At 38.0% G+C, this 21331-nt stretch overlaps 1 protein-coding gene across 3 annotated transcripts in view; it reads left to right on the forward strand.

The window, feature by feature from the left end:
* Positions 1–330: 330 nt before the first annotated feature.
* LOC149166910 (protein HCC2-like) overlaps positions 331–21331 on the forward strand; it is a 278581-nt gene continuing 257580 nt past the window's right edge. For 2 of the 3 annotated variants that reach the window (XM_089432820.1, XM_089432821.1), the window contains exon 1: positions 335–899. In XM_089432820.1, the coding sequence (XP_089288946.1) occupies positions 711–899 (189 nt within the window). In that variant the 5' untranslated portion in view covers positions 335–710. Of the gene's footprint in view, positions 900–21331 lie in introns of all 3 variants that reach the window. The other variant, XM_089432822.1, reaches the window with a different exon arrangement.

Raw genomic sequence — 21331 nt, forward strand, 5'->3', positions numbered from 1 at the left:
TTCTTTTTTTAAACATACTTTAAAAAAATAACATATTCTAAACATTGTACATTTATTCTTTTTTTAAACATACTTTATACTCAATTTTATTTGAAATTTAATTAAAAATTAGTAAAATTACAAATTTTAATTATTAAATTTATACAAATTAAATAATTTATAAAACATTAAATATATTTATACATTCAAAAATACATTCTAAATAATAAAAATTATAATTTGGCAAAAATTTTTACATACAAAAAAATCATTGAATACTATCGATTCACGATTCACTCCAAAGTCATTTAAGACCGAGTCGATTCACTCCCTACAACAAATGAAATTTGTAATGGAGTTTAAATTGTAAATACTTTACTCGCAATGATTATTGTGAACCTTCTGAGTAGCCCACAACATCAAATTTCCTTTGCACGACATTCAAATGCCTGTTATATTCTATGAATTTGATCATCATTTTAAATCGTCGGTGCGAGTGGACAAACATATTTGTGCAGCACACGAACATTCAAAACCTGTTATGATTCTGCGAATTTCACCCTTGTTTTAAAATCGTCGGGGAGAGCGGGCAAAAGGATTGAAGAGGACGAGAGCTTTGCTTTCACAGCTGAAGTGGATGCGATGCAACAAATCCCATACACTTTTATTTCTAATGACATAATGCGCGTGCGCAAGGAATAATGGATTGAGTAATCAAACACATATAAGACATGGGCAGATTTCTGCTGAGTAGAATTGTGATGGTATCAGCCAAACGTTTCTATTCTCGTTACCCCTTCAAGGGCTTTTCCAACCTCCATTCCCACTCTTTATCCACCTCGCAAAGCCTCTTGGGATATGGACACACACCCAATCCCATCGGAGCAACGCATCGTTACAGGAACTGCTTAAGTTTACCGGTAAGATTCGAACTTGTGATCTAGTAATTATTGTAATGGGTTACATTGCATATAAAAAAGAAGAAGCATAAGATAGGTGCTCACAAGACAAATGTCAGAACACGGAAATAAATATTTAAATATTGCCTGAGATTACTCTGGTTTTAGCTCGTACACCTTGTTGGGTTATAAGTTGAATTGGGTTTGTTCTTGTGGGTTGAAATAATGTTTACGTACTACTTGAGAGTAATCTGGTTATGGGTTATACAACCTGTTGGGTTATAACTTGAATTCGGTTTGTTCTCGTGGTTGCTATTTGGATGACATATGTAAATACTCTTTGAGATTACCCTGGTTTTAGCTTATGTATCATGTTGTGTTATAAGTTGAATTGAGTGTATTCTTGGGTGGTATTTGAAAGCACTAGTTACGCACTGCTTGGGATTATTCTGGTTTTAGGTCGTACATCTTGTTGGTTTATAATTGGGTTTGTTGTTGTCGGTGGTATTCGAAAGAAACATGTAAGTACTCTTTGAGATTATCCTGGTTTTAGCTCTACATCTTATTGGGTTATAAGTTGAATTGAGTTTGTTCTTGTGGGTGATATTTGAAAGAAATAATTTAAGTACTGCTTGAGATTATTCTGGTTTTAACTCATACATCTTGTTGGGCTATGAGTTGAATTGAGTTTGTCCTTGTGCGTGCTATTTGCTAACCAGTGACCAAGACCTCGACTCCTGCAAAGTTGTCACATGAGCTCCGTCCATTGGTACCTCAAAGCTTAGGGACTGTACTTTTCTTCGTTGGGTTAAACATAATCCTAATCAAATGAAGGAAAACAGGGGAGGATACCTCACTGACCTTAACCATATCTTGTATTAATGGTCTCGCTGGTCATTGCTTTCAAATGGAATTTAGTTGGTTCCCGAAAATGTTTCCTACAAGTGTCTAGGAACTTAAGGGTGAAAACGATAACATCATCAATATAGACCAAGTTGGTTTTGATTTTGGACTGGCGAATCTCAAGGCTTAAAGGTGACTCCATGCTACATTGATCGCAAAACATGGTCTATCTAATATAATGCTTTAGATCATTATTTAAAAACAAAATTTATGATATATGTTCAGAAAGAGATTCATTATGCACATTGCAAAGTCATAGTTTAATTGACAGTTGATTTTATCCATTTTTTCCATGAGATCAAAGGATCAAATTGGATTTCATAGCAGAAAAATGTCGTTCTTTTGCATTACTTTAAGTAATTTTTCACGGGTTAGATAAAATTGATCACGTGACCCAGTGCAGCAAGGTGGATTGCTTAGTACATCTGTTATCAAAAGCCTATGCAGTCATGAACCACAATATGTAAAAATATGGTTTAATGTCTGGCTAGCACCAGGATACATTGTGTCTTATAGCATCACCAGTTGATGTCACATGGAATGCAGAAGACAGATTCTGATTTTGAGTTGGCAAAGCCCAGGGCTCAAATATAATTCTATGCGTAGTAGGCACCCATGTTTTCACTGTTCCTTGGAGGTCCACACTAGCCACCAGTGACTCAGAGCATTCTCCCCAAAAAAATCCAACTGTGTCTATGTGGGAGACATTAGTGTGGTTTATGATTAGTTGAATTTGGCTTATAATAATAACAACAGTTAGGCTCACATCAAAGAACTTCAACTTATGCAAGTTACCAACAGATATGGTTATTGGTCCATCTAAAATTTGAAGAACACACCAAGAGTGTCTTATTAGTTCATCTTTTATTGAAGATGTTTGTTAGACATTTATTTTTCTTTAGGTCAGAAATATACTTTTTGATGGTTATTTGGAGAAGACTTCTTTATATGGAATAATGGATGATTCTTATTGTGGGCCCAAGCCACAACTTTGGATAGGTTCACCTCTGTTTGCATGATAACCATGGTCCAAATGTTGTTAAAAGTTGCAGCTAATGACTTTCTTTGTAGGGTAACCATAGAAAGTGATCTGTAAGTTGTTGTAAGTTATTCCACTAGAACAGTTCGTCACAACAAATATGATAAATTATTGAAATCCTTATTGTGAAGGTGAATTTTCCTTTTAGATTTCAAAATTTTCAATTATTGTTTTTATGCTTAAATATGAAACAACTGAAATGCAAGAAATAGAAAACAGAAAGAAATACACACACCATCCACAAAAGACACAAGTTTTACTTTGTGAAACCCTTTAGGGAGAAAACCCATCTAGAAGGTGAGGCTGCTTTGCACTCTCTTCTCTAATGGAAATAATGCAGGTACAAAGCAGAAGTCACTCTCTATGGAGTTACCTAAGACTTATGGCTTGTTAGGATGCTACAGAACACTAACCCCCTCTGTTATGCTCTCTAACTCCCACTCCAAGTTGCTCTGCTGTAGCATGGAGCAAGATACAATAACATAGAATGGAACTCTTACTCCTCCTAGCGACCCAGTGTTTAACATTGCCGGACAACTATCTAGGGGTAAGGTTTGACTTCGTCAACCCGAAACTAGTGATAAGCTGTGTTGCACGAGGTTGTGAACCTGGGTGTGGGGTTCTCGAACCCATCTTGGGTTCCTGTCCCTAAGAACCAGGTGCTAGAACGGGTACCTTGTTGAAATGTAACTAGTTTTGGTCTTCATAATTATGATGTCATGAAATGATGTAATCATTGTAATTGTCTAAAGAAAGTAAAGCAAAATATTTATTTTTATAAAAAGGAAAATTATTTGTACATGGGTTTCTTGACCATGGTTTTGGTCCTAAGGTTGTGCACCCATTGTGTGCTCTAGAGAGTCAAAGTCATAATGTGAAACCCCTAGAAGGGCTCTTATATCAATGTAAAGGAAAATATTTCATGTCATTAAAATGTCTAGAAACCGTCCAAGAGATAAGGTCAACTAGCCCTAAAGGTTGGCCTAGAAAAGGCTTAAGAACCCACTCAAATGACTATATATTGGAGAGGAATTCGTCCTCCAAAGACACACTTATGCATTTGACTTTCCTAAGAAAATCTGAGGCAGAACAAAAGTGCGAAGAGGAGGAAGAAGGACAAAAAATCAGGAAAATTGTTTTGGGTATTGATTTATCTCTCTCTCTGGCAGTCAAATTCTTTGTGGAAGGACAAACTACTTTAGATCCGAATTTGTGAAGAAAGGAACAAATTTTGTTTAGGTGGCTAGCCTAGTCTCTTGAAGGATAGTCTAAAGTCTTGATTGAAAATTCTATAAGAAAGAGTTCTCTGGGTTTTCCCCTTTGGAGGGGTTTTTCCCTGGCTTGGAGCCTACTTCTGGTGTCTTTCTTGTGCTTGCACTGTGATCTTCTATTTGGCAATTGTCTTGATGATAAACATAATTAATCTATGATGCTAAAGAATTAACCTAACTCACAAGAAATTGTCAAAGACATAAGAGAAATCAATTAGTAATATCCCTAATGCTTTGCCCTAGATTTCTCAACATGGAATCAGAGCCAAGTTCACTTGTTTAAGGGCAAGAAGAAAATCATAAAGGGCTTCAAAACGTTGAGAAGAACTTTGATCTTTAGGACCGAGCTTCTTGGAGGTAGTAACTCAAATTCTGGGCACATATAAAAGCCCTAGTCTATGTGTAAATGCTACAGGTCAGAAGAGGCAAGAGCGAAGGTCTTGAAGAACATATCATCTCTTTTCTGAAGCATCAAAAGGCTAGCTTGATAGGAGGTTTTGTTGGTCAAAGTTGTCATTGATGTTAATATGGCATTGTTGAAGATGCCCCAAAACCTAACTACTCGACTTAATCCTAGCCCTAATGTGCATTTAAAGAGGAAACCCTAGCTTGCAAGAAGCTTGGAAACCCTAAGTTTGGCAAATCCTAAATTCTATGTGAAGCCCTAGCTGAAGCAAGCCCTAAATACCCTATTTTTCCCTAGCCTTTGTCCTACGCTTGACTAAGGAAACCCTAGCCTATGGTGCTGCCCTAAACAAACCCTAAGCAAGCCCTTGTGCATTAATGTATTATTGATGATGCCCTAAGAAAGGCCTAATATGCAAGCTTCCCTAGACAAGAATTGAAATCCTATTTTCATAAATTGCAAGACTTAAAGCCCTAAACTCAAAAGCTCCTAAACAGTCATGAAGAAAATATTTTTTCCACCATTACGAGACATCATCTTAACAAAAGTCTTTATACCAGATTAAAGAGGGTTTCAAGCCTTTCCAACAAGTATCCATATGCCTTCTAACTCTTTGCCATTTGAGAGATATTATTATTTTTAATTATCACTGTCCCATACCTCAAGATCAATCACATTAATTTATATTTTTTTGTTGTAGGGACATTATCTCCTTAAAGCCTCATATACCAACTTAAAAAGAGGCTCAAGGCCTTTCCATTTGCTAGAAAATAAGAAAGACAGTAAAGATTTTATTGATATTGATAATTACTTGTGATGTTTCTTATTATTACGATTCTTTATATCTTCTTTCTTTAGTTTATCAAGCAATTACCAAAAGCAACAACACATAAAACAATAGACACCAGATGGAGGCACATGCCAGGGAAAAAACCCCCCCTCGAGGGGAAAACCCAGTCAAGATAATTCTTCCTTTCAATAATATTCTTTGAGACTCTTCACCTTAGACGAAGACTAGACCTTCCCTCCTCACCAAGTCAACCTCCCAAAATTTCGACCTCTTCCCAGCAACTTCGACTATGCAGCAACTTATAGCAACTGGTAGCTTCTGACAACAGTGAAACTTGGAAGACTTCGATCTCCCAATCCAGGACACGAAACAGAGAGAGAGATACCAAAATTTCGATTTTCCTTGTCTCCTTAGACTTCCCCAAACTCGCATTCACTTCGGCTTCCCGACAATAGACTTCGCACCTTTTCCCAGCTACAAGAGAACTTCGTACTTCTGCCCAACAATAAGAGATTTTCACACTTCTTCCCAACAATAAGAGATTTTCACACTTCTTCCCAACTACAAGAGAATTCGAACTTGATGAGAGAATAATACTCCAAATGAATTCGATGACCTTCCTTTTATAGGCTTCTTGTGGGGTCGAATAGGGTCCTTAGGGCGACTTGATCTACACTTAGGCCGAAATGGTGTGAAGGTTACATAATTCATATTTGACGCCATACTTAACCTTTTTACATGATTCAAAAACCCAAGAAAGGTCTCTTTAAATGTACAATAATTCCATAGACTCAGAATAAATCCTAGAAGTCCTCAATGGGGACTTTGACCTAAAACATGGTGACCCAACCATGAAACCCATGCTTAAATAAGTCACAATAATAATAAAAAAATTCCTTTCTTTATTCATTTGACAAGTACATTACATGCTGACTCAAGTACATTATTGAAGACAAAACATAGTTACATTTTCCAACACTCCCTCTTAACTAGGGAGGTATTCATAATGCACAAATACAATGGAAGATCTCAAACTATATGAACCATGAAGAACTTTAGGCACCACAATGCCATGGACTAGTTTCCTGACGAGGGCAATCTACCCAAACAGCCAATCAACAATTTAGGCACCGCAATGCCATGGACTAGATTCCTAACCAAGGCAATCTATCCAGGTGGGACTAAGATGGACTCAAACTAACAGCCCCTTTAGGTACCCTCAGGATTACTTGCTAACCATCAACCCAAAAATCCAGGTGTGTATCCAAAACAAAGCTCAATAACCAACACCACCTTTCCAACTTCGGGACTCAGACATCAACACAAAGTGTTAGCCAAATGTCTTCCCAGGCAATGCTTCACTCACAAAGCCTCAACACCCCTTGATATGGCAGATCAAGAATGACCAATCTCTCCCAATCAACTTGATTGGTTACCAACATGCCATCAAAACCTTCGAGAGATTCACCTGTACAAACACAACCCCAATCAATAATATACTTTCACATGTACATAATCAAATACAAACCTCCAGGGTCTTTCAAACAACTTGATGTTGCTTCTCAACTTTCCATAGTAGGACTATCAACCGAATCTTTGACAAAAGATTCCTCAATCATATGTTTTCCTTCCTACATCTCATGCAGCAACATATCCTTCGAAATTCATTCTTCAATTAACACCAAGCTAAGCCCTCCCTCTCAACCAGGAAGCACCTCTTTATCTGGACTCCCTCTTAATCTTAGGGAGATCTGCGTCTTCTTTTTGGCATCGGAGAATCTTTTGCGGCTTCCAACTATTTCATTAGAGTTATCATTATCCTCATCATGTTTATCACATTAACGAGCATCTTCACCAAGTTGAAGATTGTGTACCAACACAACTTAAATAGCAAGTACAACCAAATCTATAGAAGCATGATGTTAGCCATATCAGAATCACAGAAGCATTCCATATTTATACATATCAGATACCCATACTTAATTATAAACAAGAGATATATACTCTTCAACATCTTGCTAGGAACTTTGTCATACACCCTAGACTACTTCACAACAATATTCATTCCATCTAGGGTTTCAATGTGTCTTCCAAAGGTATGATGTACCTTAATACAACATTTAGAAAACCCTAGAAACAACAAATATAGATCTACAAAGCATCTAACAGTCTTTCAAAATACATATGTTAGATTTCTCACTAGGGATTCATATAGATCCTAGACTTCATACAAAAGAATCCATCAAAGTCAATCACAGGTAGTCAATGGCTTGACCAGCTTCCATTAGGGTTAGTTCCAACACCTAGATTTTTAATCAACCATCAATCAGTCACTAACATGACCAACTAACACTAGGGTTAGTTTGCAAACCCTAGATTTCCGAGCAATCATCAGACTCAACCAAAAATTCAAATTTCAACAATCTTTCACAAATACCAAATTATCATATAGTCATCATATATCAAAGATTTTTACTTCGACTAAGTGTTAACTCCAAAACCCTAGAATTCCAATTTCACAATTTCAGCAATCTTACACAAATCTCAAATCATCATATTTCAAAGATTTTACTTTGACTAAGTTTTAACTCCAAAACCTTAGAATTCCACAATCTCAACAATCATTAAATACATTGATCTTAGATTGTTACATTTCACACTAGACAATATCACTACTAGGATTTAACTGCAAAACCCTACATTTTCAATTTCAACAATCATGTAATAGATTTCAGATTGTTACACATACTAGACAATTTTAACTTCACTAGGGTTTAGCTATAACACCCTAGATTTCCAGATATCATCATCCTAGAATCTCAGAAGAGGAATTCCATTAAATCTTAAGACTTATGACCATCAATGATTAGGTCAACACATATGTAGGAATTCATAACCATACATAAGCATATCATATGTCCAACAATATTAATACATTTGACTAGACCAAGCTAGGGTTTCAACCAAAAGGACATATCTATATATGCCTAGATTTTGTCATCATACAAATACATTTCATATCATATGTTAGTCAAACCCAACTTCACAAATATCAATAAGAGTTAGACACACAACAATCTTTATTACACTAGGGTTTGATCAGATAAACATATACATACCAAGGAAAACATTTCTAAGACAATATAAGGGTCTTGCTCACGCATTCCATCAAACCCCAATGAGCTAGGGTTCTAATGTACAAACATAACAAACCCTATATTACCAAAACTTCAAAGGTTTTTGGATTTTAGACCTTATCACTCAACCCTAACAAGTTAGGATTTCCCGATCGTACCAAAATCCCAAACATATCATCAATAAAACTTCAACTCGCATTTCACAATATCCCTAAGCAGTTTAGGGTTTCAGACGTTCACAATAGCATACCCTTCGGTTAGGGTTTTCCAGAACCTGTCTAGGGTTCTACATAGTCAATCAAGAATACGAGTGGGGTGGGTAGATTTATCAAGAGATGAATCACCCAAACAAGAATCACTAAGATTCAATACAGCTAGTAATAACTCCTTTCAATCAATGTATTTAAAGCATACCTTTGTTTATTGACTAACCTTGTCTTGAGAGATCTTCCTTCTTGCAGACGTTTTTCCTAATCAAGACAATAGAGGGAGAAGGGTGATTAGTATTTATCATAATCAGAACTAAATGAGTACATGAAGCAAAACTGAAAAGACACGAAATACTTATCTTTGAGAGTTGTTGGGGGCTCCCTCCAAAGCTTGAGGGAAACCTACAAACTTAAAACAATACAAAAAGTGTCTTTTCCAAAATATGTTAAAAACCTATAAATTCTAAAACATATAAAGCATGATATATAAAGCTACAAGCAAAGGACTTAATAATGTAAGTCCCTAATGTCGGGTTCTTCGGGCTTGACTTTCTTTGAGTCTCCTTCTATAGCAAGGTTGGCATGATCCCTTCCTCTCTTCTTATTCTTTGGATTCTCGAGACATTCACTCTTGTAGTGACCCTTCTTATGACATTGATAGCGCTCTATCTTTGCTAAAATTGGCAACCAGGGCCAAACTCCATATGGGTCACCTTATTTATGGCAGTTGATATTTTTCTTGGATTCCTCTTTCCGAGAGGTGTAGGATTGATCTAAAGATCATCCGATTCCGTCATGTATATATGGAGATATGAATTTATTTGTATTATTGACAATTTGTCAAGGTCGGCCAGCAAGCAAAACAAGCATTTTCACCCCCAACTTATCCTCAACGTTGCATATAAAAGGAGGAGACCTAAACTCATTATTCCACCATCTCAGCCTCACATCTCTCTCTCTCCTCACTTGGTTGGGTACGTAGATCTGGGGCAACATCTCTCACACGTGCGAAGGAAGAAGGAGGACATTCTGTTTAGGGCAGCGTTGACTAGGTTTGATCGAAGTGCAGAAGTGCTGTTTTGGACAGCGTTGATGTTAATTTTTGGTATGTTCTATGCTTAAGAGCAATTTACTTCAATTTTCTTATTAGCCCAATATCAATATCCAATTTAGTAATCACATCAACATGATAGTAAATTGTAGATAGAACATAAATGTAAATAGTAGAAGACAAGCCAAGACAAGAGGACACAAGATGTGGCACCAGCTAGGGACAAACCCTGATGTGGGGAAACCCTTGATCAATTCTTCTTATATTCTTCAATAGTTCAACAGAGAGAGAGAGAGATGGTACAAATATACAAATATGATATTTTATGACAGCAACAGTAAACCCTAACCAACAAAGTCAATGCTGATCAAACAGGTCAGATTTGACCTCCAATCAAGCTCGGTCAAATCTTAGTCAACTCGACCTCCAACAACAAGATGTATCAGCCCGGAACAGTTCGAAAATCCCAGTCAAACATTGGTCAACTGCAGTCAAGTTTGCGGCCAGCCCTAGGACAGTCAACGCTGGTCAACGCAAGGTCAAAGTAGGGTCAAAGTGGCTGTCCAAAACTGCGGCCTGCCAAGGAGAGGCAGCCTAACCCAATCCGCAAACAAGAAGAGGTCAACACTGTCAAAACAACACTTCTACACTTCGGTCAAACTTGGTCAACGCTGCCCTAAACAAAAAAGGTCTTCCTCCTTCGCACGTGTGAGAGAGATGCTGCCCCAGATCTGCGCACCCAATCAAGAGAGAAGAGATAGATGTGTGAGGATGAGATGGTGAAATAATGGCATGAGGTCTCCTTTTATATGCAATGTTGAGGTTAAGTTGGGGGGTAAAACTGCCTGTTTTGCTTGTCGGCCAACCTTGAGAAATTGTCAATAATATAAATAAATTCATATCTCCATATATACCTGTCAGAATCGGATGATTTTTAGACCAATCCTACACCTCTCGAAGAGAGGAATCCAAGAAAAATATCAGCTGCCATATATAAGGTGACCAATATGGAGTTTGGCCCTAGTTGCCAATTTTAACACTCCCTCTCAACCACTGTTTTAAAAAACGGCCAGCTTGGAACCGACTCAACCGAGTTGGTCCGAGCCAGGCCTCAAAACAATGACTCGGTCAAGTATTTGGTTTGGCCGATCAAGTTAATACCGAGCCGGCCGAGTTGTCTAACAACTCGGTCGACTCGGTATTAACCCGGTCGGCTTGGCCGAGCCTGCTTTAACTCGGCCGAGTTAGTGACAACGGCCCGTTGAAACCAGAAACAACGTTTTTTTAAATTTTTTTTTTTTTTGTGGACTCCAAACCGGTTTTAATAGTGCCTATTTGGTTTTTGGGGTCCATTCCCCTCTCCCAAACCCTATTTAACCCACTCAACCCCTCTCATTCTCTCACAACCATCTCATGCATTTGAGTGAGAATTTGAGTGAGAGTTTGTGAGGAGTTGTTGAGTTTGTTTTTGGAGCAGCAGTGAGGAGTCTTGGGCAAGCATTGTAGCTGGAGTGAGGAGCTTCTTGGGCAGCCATTTGGAGCAACATTGAGGAGTTGGTTTCTTGGAGCAAGCTTGAGGAGACAGTTTGTGCTTGGAGGTATTTTTTTTCACTTGTAAAATTATGTTTTTGCTTATTAAATTTTATGTGCAAATCTAGAAATCCTAAAGAGTGTTTTTTGTGAAAGAAATGAACATTGAATCAATGTTTTTTTTTTCATTTTCAGATTGTTTGCTTTCATTTCCAAGTCAAAAAATGGCACCTAGAGTGAAAGATGCTGCTTGGGCATATGTTGAAATGGTTGAAAGTCAAATGCATTGCAAATTTTTCCATAGGAAAATTAAGGAAGGTCCTGGGGGCATTAACAGGCTGAAACAACATTTGGTGGGGATCAGAGGCCAAATTACTCCATGTACCTCACTAGAAATTGGGGAGATTAGGAAGGATTTGTTAGCTAGCTTTGAGAAGTTTAAAGAAGATAAGGCTAGGCAAAAAGAGTTAGAGGCTGAAATTGGGAGGAAGAGGAATATACAAAAAATGATGGCTACCAACCCCCATTTTGATTTTGAGGGTTCTTCCTCTATCCCTTGTACTGATGCATCCAACCCCTTCTGATATGTTTCTCCCTCTTTTGAGTCTGTTGTCGCGCAAAGTGTCTAAGCACCGTGACAACGCTCAGACCGGGGGCTGTCACCCTGATCCCCGATCTCTCCGTTTAAGCCGTCTCCCTAGGCTAAGGGGGGTAGACCCTATGGGATAAAGGAAAACCAACTGGGAAGCAGCTGGCTTGGGAGACACAGCAAGGCAGAGAAGCGCTTGATTGAAGCTTAGCGACACTTAAAAATTAATTTGCTTTTGAATGCTTAAAATCAGTGCCTTATGGAGTTAATGATTAACTAATTGTTTATCAACTGCTGCAGAAATATGAAATTTGTAATTCCACGACCAACAATCATTTATCATCAAATAACCCAAGCAATGCAAGATATTCAATAAATGCACAACGCTTTAACAATGTTCCAGCAATTAAATTTCTAAAGTTTATATGCTTGAAACAATTACGAAATTCAAAAGCTAAGAATCCACAAAAAATGTTTATGCTTGAAATTCCAGACTTAGAAAAATTTATCGTTTTTCAATCGTTAAACTCCAGATATAAAAAATCTTTTCTTTCAAAGCTTGGCCTTAGCACAAAATATACCAAAATTAGAAACGTGACAAAAAAAAGCTAAAACTAAATGCGACAAAAATATTTCAAGATTTATTTTTTTATTTTTATTATTATTATTATTAATTATTATATAAACTGAATTCTAAAATAAAACAAGACTTAAATAAAAACCTTTTTTTTATGCCTTTTATATATTTTTTATTTTTTTATATTTTTGATATAAAGTTCCAAATTTAAAACTAAAAACAAATAAATCTAAAACTAAAACCTAGCTTAATAAAATCAAAATTTAATCTAATCTACAACGGATTTTTAACAAAATTTATAAAGTTCTAAACTATAACAAAAATAAAATCAATACCCTAAGATTGTCCCTTTTTTAAGATTTTTATATTTTATATTTTTAATGATTTTGAAACAAAACCAAAACTAAATTAAAAATAAAAATTAAACTAAACTAAACTAAAAGCTAAACCAAATGAAATCAAAATAAAGGCTAACACCTCATCTAAGCTATACATCAACAAAAAAAGAAACTAAAATCGAAACGTTTAACCTTAAGACCCTAATCGTATCAGATGTTTGATAATGAAGAAATGAAAATTGAAATGTTTTGAATTTTTATTGTGTTGGTTTTGCAGGTTGGGTAGGTGGCAAAGGCAGCATGACGGAGCAGCGAGATGGTTCGATGCAGGAGCCACGCGGATCTGGCAGTGATGGCAGCTTGTGTTTGCAGCTCGAAGGGGATGAATGGCAGAGTTTGGGTTCTGCGGAGGAGCTGGAGCGTTAATGTGGCAGCGGGGTTTGAGGAAGGAAGTGCTAGGATGATGAACGCAGAGGACGCAGGAGAAGGAACAAACAACGTGTGAACTGGACGTTGAATGTGAAGAATGTAGAAATGGAATGGAATGGCCAGCGATGCCACGTGATTATTTATTTATTTATTTTTTTTTTGATGTGTTTTTGCAGGTTAAATGCGGAAGAAATCGTGTTGGAGGGGAGGTTGGTTTGCTGGACGTGGATGCGGGTTGATTGAGTTTCAAGGTGCAGGCAAGCAATGAGCAACGAAGGGAGAAGGGTGTGCAGCTCAACGGGAATGGCTGAAGGATTAGACGCAGGTTTTGATGAAAGTTTGACGGCAGTGTGTGGAGAAGCTGGGATGACTGCGGAAATATATATAAAACAGAACGCAGATTTGCCTCAAAAATTTCAAAATGTTCCTGTAACACAATGAAACCCTGAGCAATAGCAAGGAGCTGATCAAACCCTCGAAAATTTTCAGAAAACCCTGCAAGCGCTGAGCCTGAGGCTAGATCTTACCCTCCAGGGCCTAGATCTGGCTTTCAAACGAAATTTTTTCCTCAGACCTGCAACCTGCAATGGCAAAACAAAACACCCAGAGATAAAATATGCAAAAACAAAACTACAAAAACCCTAAAACCAACTAAATAATTACAATATTCACAGTTTAAAGGCTCTAACTAGCCAGATTTGTCAGTATGCCCTAGAAATATTTTCAAAATTTTAAGTTTAATATGAGGTGCTTCAGAAAACTTCTCATGCATTCACAAGAAAAATTTCAAAGGATAAGCACAGGATCAAAACTCGCTGGGCTCTTCAAAAAATGCCTCTCGGGAGTTGGCTGGTTCAGCCAAGAACTTCCCTAAACGCCCGTTGATCTTCGAAATAAAGAATTCCCTGCACAACTTATTTCAACTATTAACAAAGAGGGAGAAAACGATACTAAAATCCAGATCTAATGGAGATACCTGCTATCATATTCATAAATTTAACTACCATTCAAACCCTAGCGACTAAACAAGATACCTGTGTTTAAAATCACTTTTGATAAAGCTATTATCAATGGCTGAAATTAATATCATGCACATAAATGAAAGTTGAAACATCTTACAACATTTCCAGAAGAGTAACACTAGTAAGATTTTAACCCCAAAGTCTTTTTTTATTGCATATGAAAAATGACTACAAGAAAGCTTTCTTTAGCACAAGACTCACAGATTCAATGATCTCAAATGACCCCTGACACCCTATTTAAAGGAAAATTTCCCAACGGCTAGTTCGAGTGATCCATGTCAAAGTGATCTCGATTGTCGATGAGGATCAAAATCTCTTTTAATCTCATCTGTCAAAATTTTAAATGCATTTTAAGATATTAAAAATTAAAATTTTGCATGTATTTCCTCAAAACTTTGACTTATTATTATTTTATTATTTCATTTTATTTTTAAATTTTTATTTATTTATTTTCTATTTTATTTATTTATTTTTTAAAATTTTATTATTTTATTATTTTTTATTATTTTTATTGGACCCTCGAACCTAGCCTTTCGAAAAAACATCTAGGACCTAGGACTTATGAGGGGATAAAACATTTTCTAACCCTCAAGACACTTTGCATTTTACAATTTTACATCTCAAGGGGGAAAACCAATTTGACATAGACCCTCATAGACTACCCAGTTCTGCGACACAAACATAATCTAGCAGATCAAGCAATTTGTAATAACCTAACCAAATAGTTAGAATTATCTCCAAATTACTTTTACATAGACTTGACCTAGCACACTAGGATTCCCCTAAAATTCTAATGACAAAATCCATTCCGGCTTTGGGGTTAGGCTGAAGGAAAACTCTGTCGATCATGGATCGGTGAGACAAAAAACCTTCCAGAACGTAGATCATCATTAGAAGATTAGGTTTACCTACGCGAATACATACATGACACACATCTGCTAAGATTATTTACAATTTACACATGCAGACTGGGTTTACAACATAACATGATTGGACTGATGATGACAGTCAAATGGCACGGACATGTTGATCAAGCGCTATCCCTTTTGCGAAAAAAAGGGGGTGTACTGCTATGGGTAGTTGACACGTAGTGGTCAACAGAGTCTATTCAAGAAAAGGGAAAGGGTAGAATGAAAAAGGGTGATATGAATATCAAAAGTTATTTCACTCCCTCCTCTCCATCAGATGCACATGGTCCTCAAGCTGGTAAAAGTCAAATGCAGCCACTTTAGATGACCATTGGAAGAAAGAATTGAGGGAGACTGCTTGTGATTACATAGCTCGATGGTGGTATGATGCTGATATCCCCTTTAATGCTTCCCGTTCACCATATTATGAGCTTATGTTTGATGCCATACATGCTGCTGGAAAAGGCTTCAAAGGCCCTACTATGCATGAGCTAAGGGGGTATCGTTTGCAGAAAGAAATTTTATCCATTAATGACTATTTGAAAGATTTCAAGGACTCATGGGCAAGAACAGGATGTACCATCATGTCAGATGGATGGACTGATCAAAGAAACCGTACCATCATAAACTTTCTTATCTTCTGCCCATAGGGAACCATGTTTCTAAAATCAGTTGATGCATTTGATAAGGTAAAAGATGGGCAATTGTTGTTTCAGCTATTGGATGAGGTTGTTGAGGAGGTGGGGGTGGCTAATGTTGTTCAAGTCATCACAGATAATGCCTCTAACTATGTTCTTGTTGGTAAACTGTTAGAGGAAAAACACAAGACCATCTTTTGGACCCCATGTGCTGCACATTGCATAGACCTCATGCTTGAGGATATTGGAAAATTAGATTGGGTCAAAAACACTGTAGATCATGCCAAAAGCATAACAAAATTTATCTACAATCATTCATGGATTTTGAGCCTCATGAGGAAACACATAGGGGGCAGGGATATTATTAGGCCTGCCATCACTAGATTTGCTACTCATTTTTTGACATTGCAATCTATGCTTTCACAACATAGAAAATTGCAAAAGATTTTTTCCAGTGAAGAATGGAATCTAAGCCAGTGGTCTCACAAACTGGAAGGCAAAGAATTGAAAAGGAAAGTTAACGAAGAAATATTTTGGAGAAAGGCAACAGAGATTGTGAAGCCTGATGAGCCACTGGTTAAGGTGTTGCAGTTGGTGGATGAGGAAAGATTGGCTATGGGCTTCATTTATGACGCTATGGATCAAGCAAAGGAGCAAATAAAGAGGGCATACAAGGATAAAGTGGCTAAGTATGGGCCCATTTGGGCAATCACTGATGAAAGATGGAACAATCAACTCCATCGCCCTATACATGTAGCTGGGTATTTTTTGAATCCACAGTATCATTATAAAGCTAAGGCGACAAGAGCTTTGAGGGGGGAGGTTAGAGATGGACTGATTGATTGCATTGATTGCATGATCCCATTAGAGTGTGATCATCTGGAGATACACTGACAGGTCACAACCTTCACCAATGCCTCAGGTACCTTTGGGAAGAACCTAGCAAAGATTGCAAGAGAAGCAAATAAGCTAGGTAAACAAAAATTTCAATTTTCAAATTCTTAATAGTTTTTTTGTTAAATCGTTTATAATTTGAAAGTTGGATATAATTTGTAATTTTGTTGAGCTAACTCATTACACTCCTATGTCTTTTGCAGCACAATGGTGGGAGGCTTTTGGTAGCCATTGTCCTGAATTGCAGAAGTTTGCAATTCGTATTTTGAGTCAAACTTGCAGTGCTATTGGGTGTGAGCGCAATTGGTCCGTCTTTGAGAGGATTCACACAAAGAAGAGAAACCGTTTGGATCAAAAACGGTTAAATGATCTAGTCTTATGTCCAATATAACCTCCGGCTTAGACGCAACCAATTGTTGAACAAAAGACCTAATTCAGATCCCATTGTGTGTTGAAATTTGGTACCGGAGGACAGGTGGTTCCTTAAGGCTTTGATCTTTGGCCTAGGGAAAAGTGTCCAAAAGAATTTAATTTTTCTCCTAAAGTAACTTTATAATTTTATAAAGTTAAATCTAATTTAAAAGTGACTTTAAGTGATAAAGTTACTAAGTCTAATTTTAAAGTGACTTTTATGAAGTCAATGAAAAATTAGAAAGGAAAAGTGACTTTGGAAATAAATGACTAAGTGGGTCTTTATTTAAGTGGGGTGAATTAAAAAATAAAAAGTGAGATTTAAATGAGCATTTAATCTCAGCCTTAGATCTCAATCTATTTCAGCCATTGGATTTAGGGATCACCCAAAAGTCACTTGGATCACCCAAAAGTCACTTGGGGTTAGATTAAAGGAGGAAAATGAGGAAAAGGTCATTCATTCTTTCATGAGCAGATTGGGAGAAGGAGAGCAAGAGAGCAAGAGAGATTTCTGAGCAGGGAGGAGAAGGAGACAGCAGCTTGGCACACATTCCAAGGCAGCAGTTGAGCAGATTTGTACAGCTGGTTTAACACACAGTGAAAGGCAGATTTTGGCACGATTTTCGAGGAGTGGTTTGCACAAAAATCGAGGAGCAGTTTGCTGATTTTTCTGCACGCAAAACGAGGGCCGTACAATGCATTTATTGCAGTCTGTACAATGCATTTATTGCAGTCCATACAACGCATTTAATGCTGGCCGTACAGTAGCATTTAATGCTAAAAGTGGGCACGAAAATCGAGGAGGCCGTACAACATTTATTGCTGTCCTGTTTGCTGTAATTTCCAGTTTGCTGTGAGGCATGGGAAAAGAGATAAGTTGTAAATTTGCTTGCTGATTTTTTGCTGAATATTTCTCACTGTGAAAAAGGCAATTTTCAGAAATAAAGTAGAGCTTTCAAACTGGTTTTCCCCAAGAGTTGTAAGGGGTTTTTCCAGGGTCAAGTTGACAAAAAATCTCAGTTTTTAAATGTGTTTTAATGGCTGTTTATTACCGCTGATTTTTATTTCTGCAATTTCCAGCATTCTGTAAAATTTCCAGAATTTGTGTTTTCAACAAATTTATTTTTTCCAGCTTGTTAAATGTATGGTTATGGGAAAGGGCATTTAACTATATGGGAGAAATAAGGAGAAACTGAAAACCGGGGTGGGAAATGAGAAATTTCTACATTGTGTTCGAAGACATTGATCCAACATCAGATTGGGTAGTGGAGAGTCATCCAACAGAGTTTGCTTCTGATGAGGATATGGATTATGAATTACAGACGATAGCATCACTCGAATAGAATGTTCAGTTGAATGCAGATCCTGATCCACTTGTACCAGCCTCAGCCTCACAGCCAGCAAGTCCTCTAGTTGCAGGCGCTTCCTCTGCTCAGCCACGACAGAAGCGCATATCTCCTCTATCTCAGCTTGCATCTGCTGCACAGCCTGCTAGTGCTACCACTTCTGACTCTGATGATGATCCAGAGATTGATCCACATGATCTTGGCTCCTCTGGCAGTAGCCAGTAGTACTGGTCACGACTCACAGTTTACTTTTGTTGTAGAGGCCATTTCTAGCCTCCTTGGTTATGTGTTTTTGTTTTGATCTCTATATCATGATTCATGATCATGTATGTATTGGACAGTGCATTGGGTGCCATTTTGATATAATGGATATATTCATGAGCCTACTTTGATCATATGTTGTCTTCGATCTATATTCTAATGCTGTGTGTTTGGAAACATGAATGAAAATCTTTAAAATTATGTTTTTTATAAAAAAATTAAATATTTAATGTATTTTTTACAACGACCGAGTCATTAAAATCGAGCCGGCCGAGTCGATACCGAGTCGGTGTCGGAGTCGGAGTTTTAAAACATTGCTCTCACCTAGGGAGAACTCCATTTGCTAATCCATCTGTCAATCGGTACTATCTTTGCCATCAATGCACTGTTCTGCTCTGCTGAACTATGAAGAAGAAGAAGTGATCGAGAATGTATCATACCATTCTCTACTGACCCGAAGTCAGTCCCAGATAAAAGAGAGTGTCTCATACCACTCTTACTGACCTGAAGTCAGTTCCAATAAAGAGAGTGTGTCATACCACTCTTACTGACCCGAAGTCAGTGCCAATTGATCTCAGATCAATATCATTCTAGCATAGGGAGTACGTTAGTACACGATGTGTCCATCGGTAGTACTATGGTCCCTATCCTCATTTCCCTACTTATTGGCCAGATGAGAGGTACTTCCCATGAGCATTGTTTTAAGATCTGGCCGGCTCGGAACCCACTTGGCCGAGTTGGGAAAAAAATTTCAATCCCGCAGAAAATTCAGTTCGGTCGGCTAAGTTATGACTGACCTGGTCGAGTCATGTTACCGGCCGAGACATAGCATGACTCGGCCGACTTGGCTGGATCCATAACTACTCGACCGGGTAGCTGACAAGGGCCAATGAACCACAAAAACAAGCCTTTTTTTGTTTTTTTAAGTGTGGGGGACTCCAAAGGGGTTTATGAATTAGTTTGCTGGTCTTTGGGGTCCATTCCCCTCTCCCAAACCCTTGTATTTGATCATATTTCCCTACTAAGGCTATGCTATTCATGGTAATGTTAAATTCTTAAATTAAAAGTGACATTCTCCTTAATCTTCGTTTTCATCCTTTTACTTAAATTTTTAACATTACCATGAAATGACTCAGGATGTTTGAGAGTGGTTCCGGCCTCATTGGATTTCATATGGAGAAAGTAGAATTTTAGATTTCATTCAAAATTCAACAGACTTATCGATTTTTCAAGATTTCAGGATTGGGGGATTGCAATGTTTCCATTGAATTTTATCATGTATTAGGGTATGGAACTCGTATTTAATGAAGAGCACCAATCCCTCTATGTACCTTGATGTTAGTGACATTGGTTGTCGAACTCCTCAGGGATTCACTCCCAAACCGGGAGCTTCCAAAAATGTCGCTCCCGCTCCCGTTTTCGCTCCCGCTCCCAAGTAACACTGAGCCAGATGATGTTGGAAACTCTAGCAGTAGCCAGTAGTATTGGTCACAAACTTTTGTTGTAGAGGCCATTTCTAGCCTCCTTGGTTATGTGTTTTTGTTTTGATCTCTATATCATCATCGTGTATGTATTGGACAGTGCATTGGGTGCCATTTTAATATAATGGATATATTCATGAGCCTACTTTGATCATATGTTGTCTTCTATCTATATTCTAATGCTGTGTGTTTGGAAACATGGATGAAAATATTTAAAATCATGTGTTTTTATAAAAAATAAATATTTAATGTATTTTTTACAACGACCAAGTCATTGAAATCGAGTCGGCCGAGTCGATACCGAGTCGGAGTCGACCCTCAGTAGAGTCAGAGTCCGAGTCAGAGTTTTAAAACATTGCCCATGAGTCCCAGGCTGCATGGGTGGGATGTCTTAGTAGGAGAAGGATGAACCACTCATCTTGCCTACATGTCGCCACGGGGTATCACAGGGGAAGGCTGAACCACTCACCCTGTACACAACATGTCACTAGGGGAAGGCTGAATCACTCACCCTATGGTTGCTCATCGCTCCAAGAAGTACCCCAAGCCCCCCGGAGCTCCCAGAGCTCAATGTCCATATCATATAGGACCCTCATAAGAGGGTCTCTCCATGACTCCTAGTTGTTCTCGGAAAGTCAATAATTTGACCTTTCCCAGGGGCTTCGTCAGAATATCGACGACTTGCTCATCAGTCCCAATGTGTTGGAGCCTTATTGCTCCTCGTTGTACCATATCCCGGATAAAGTGGTACCTGATGTCTATGTGCTTGGAGCGATCATGAAATATGAGATTCTCTGATAATTGGATCCCACTCTGGTTGTCGCAAAGGATCATGGTGGTATCCAGCACATGTCCAAACAACTCACTGAAGAGCTTCCTCAACCAGACAACTTCATAGGAGGCCATACTCGCAACTATGTATTCGGCCTTAGCGGTGCTCAAAGCAACCAACTTCTGCTTCCTGCTCATCCAGGATATCGAAGCAGAACCCAAAGAGAAACAACACCCAGAAGTGCTTTTGCGATCCACCACACAGTCTGTCCAATTAGCATTAGAATAACCATGCAGCATCACATATCTGGCAGTGTATCTCAGCTCATGAGTGATTGTGCCTCGAAGATATCTCAACCATATATTGGCTCAACGTATTAACTGCAAAACATATATCCGGACGGGAGTTCACCAAGAACATTAGTGCTCCTATGAGTTGACGATACTCAGAA

The sequence above is a fragment of the Pinus tabuliformis genome, chromosome 5_1, assembly GCF_031772625.1.
Source record: "Pinus tabuliformis cultivar Carrire ecotype Pingquan chromosome 5_1, CPIR1, whole genome shotgun sequence".
In the NCBI taxonomy this organism is placed as follows: Eukaryota; Viridiplantae; Streptophyta; class Pinopsida; order Pinales; family Pinaceae; genus Pinus; species Pinus tabuliformis.